The sequence below is a fragment of the Elephantulus edwardii genome, unplaced genomic scaffold (genome assembly GCF_000299155.1).
Source record: "Elephantulus edwardii isolate Elephantulus edwardi_28Jun2011 unplaced genomic scaffold, EleEdw1.0 scaffold00041, whole genome shotgun sequence".
Classification (NCBI taxonomy): Eukaryota; Metazoa; Chordata; class Mammalia; order Macroscelidea; family Macroscelididae; genus Elephantulus; species Elephantulus edwardii.
Window position 1 is genome coordinate 8,649,394 of NW_006399791.1, and position 683 is coordinate 8,650,076.

Here is a 683-nt window from a genome sequence, read left to right on the forward strand (position 1 = left end):
CAGGGCACTCCTCCTCAGCTCTGACTCCTCCCTGCGCCCGCAGGGCACTCCTCCTCAGCTCTGACTCCTCCCTGCGCCCGCAGGTCTACGTCCACGGAGACGACCTCTCTGGCTTCTTCCGGGAGATCGACGAAGACATCCTGCCCGCTGACTTTGGGGGCTCACTGCCCAAGTATGACGGCAAGGCCATTGCTGAGCTGCTCTTCGGCCCTCGGGCTCAGGCTGAGGACACAGCTTTCTGAGGATGTTCCCTTCCATCTGACCTGTAGTTAGCATCCCCCAGCCTCCCCTCCGCTGTCCTGGACTCAAAAGGCCAGGAAACGGGCCGTCTGTGGTCGCCTCGATCTTCCCCAAAGCTTGAGTGAACTCAGGTGTCTCCCTCCTTCCAGGTTGGGGGCAATAAAATGGGATTCCCTTCAACAGAAAGAATCGTGGCCTCTTATATTTCTATCTGCCTTTGAAGCTTTAAGACGATGATTTTTACACAGAGACCCTGATTAGGCTTCTCAACTATTTCCTTTGTAAATAGAATTTTGCTGTTTCATCCAAAAACCAAACCCAATGCTGCCAAGTTGATTCTTAGTCTTAGGGACCCTACAGGACAGAATAGAGCTGCATTTTGTGTTTCCAAGGCAGTAACTTTTACAGAAGGGAGCTCTGCTGGCCTAGTGGGTAAAGGGTTG

At 53.0% G+C, this 683-nt stretch overlaps 1 protein-coding gene across 1 annotated transcript in view; it reads left to right on the forward strand.

The window, feature by feature from the left end:
• RLBP1 (retinaldehyde binding protein 1) overlaps positions 1-242 on the forward strand; it is a 10,467-nt gene extending 10,225 nt beyond the window's left edge. The window contains exon 7 of the mRNA XM_006885173.1: positions 84-242. Coding sequence (XP_006885235.1) covers positions 84-242 — 159 coding nt within the window. The remainder of the gene's footprint in view (positions 1-83) is intronic.
• The last annotated feature ends 441 nt before the right edge of the window (positions 243-683 follow it).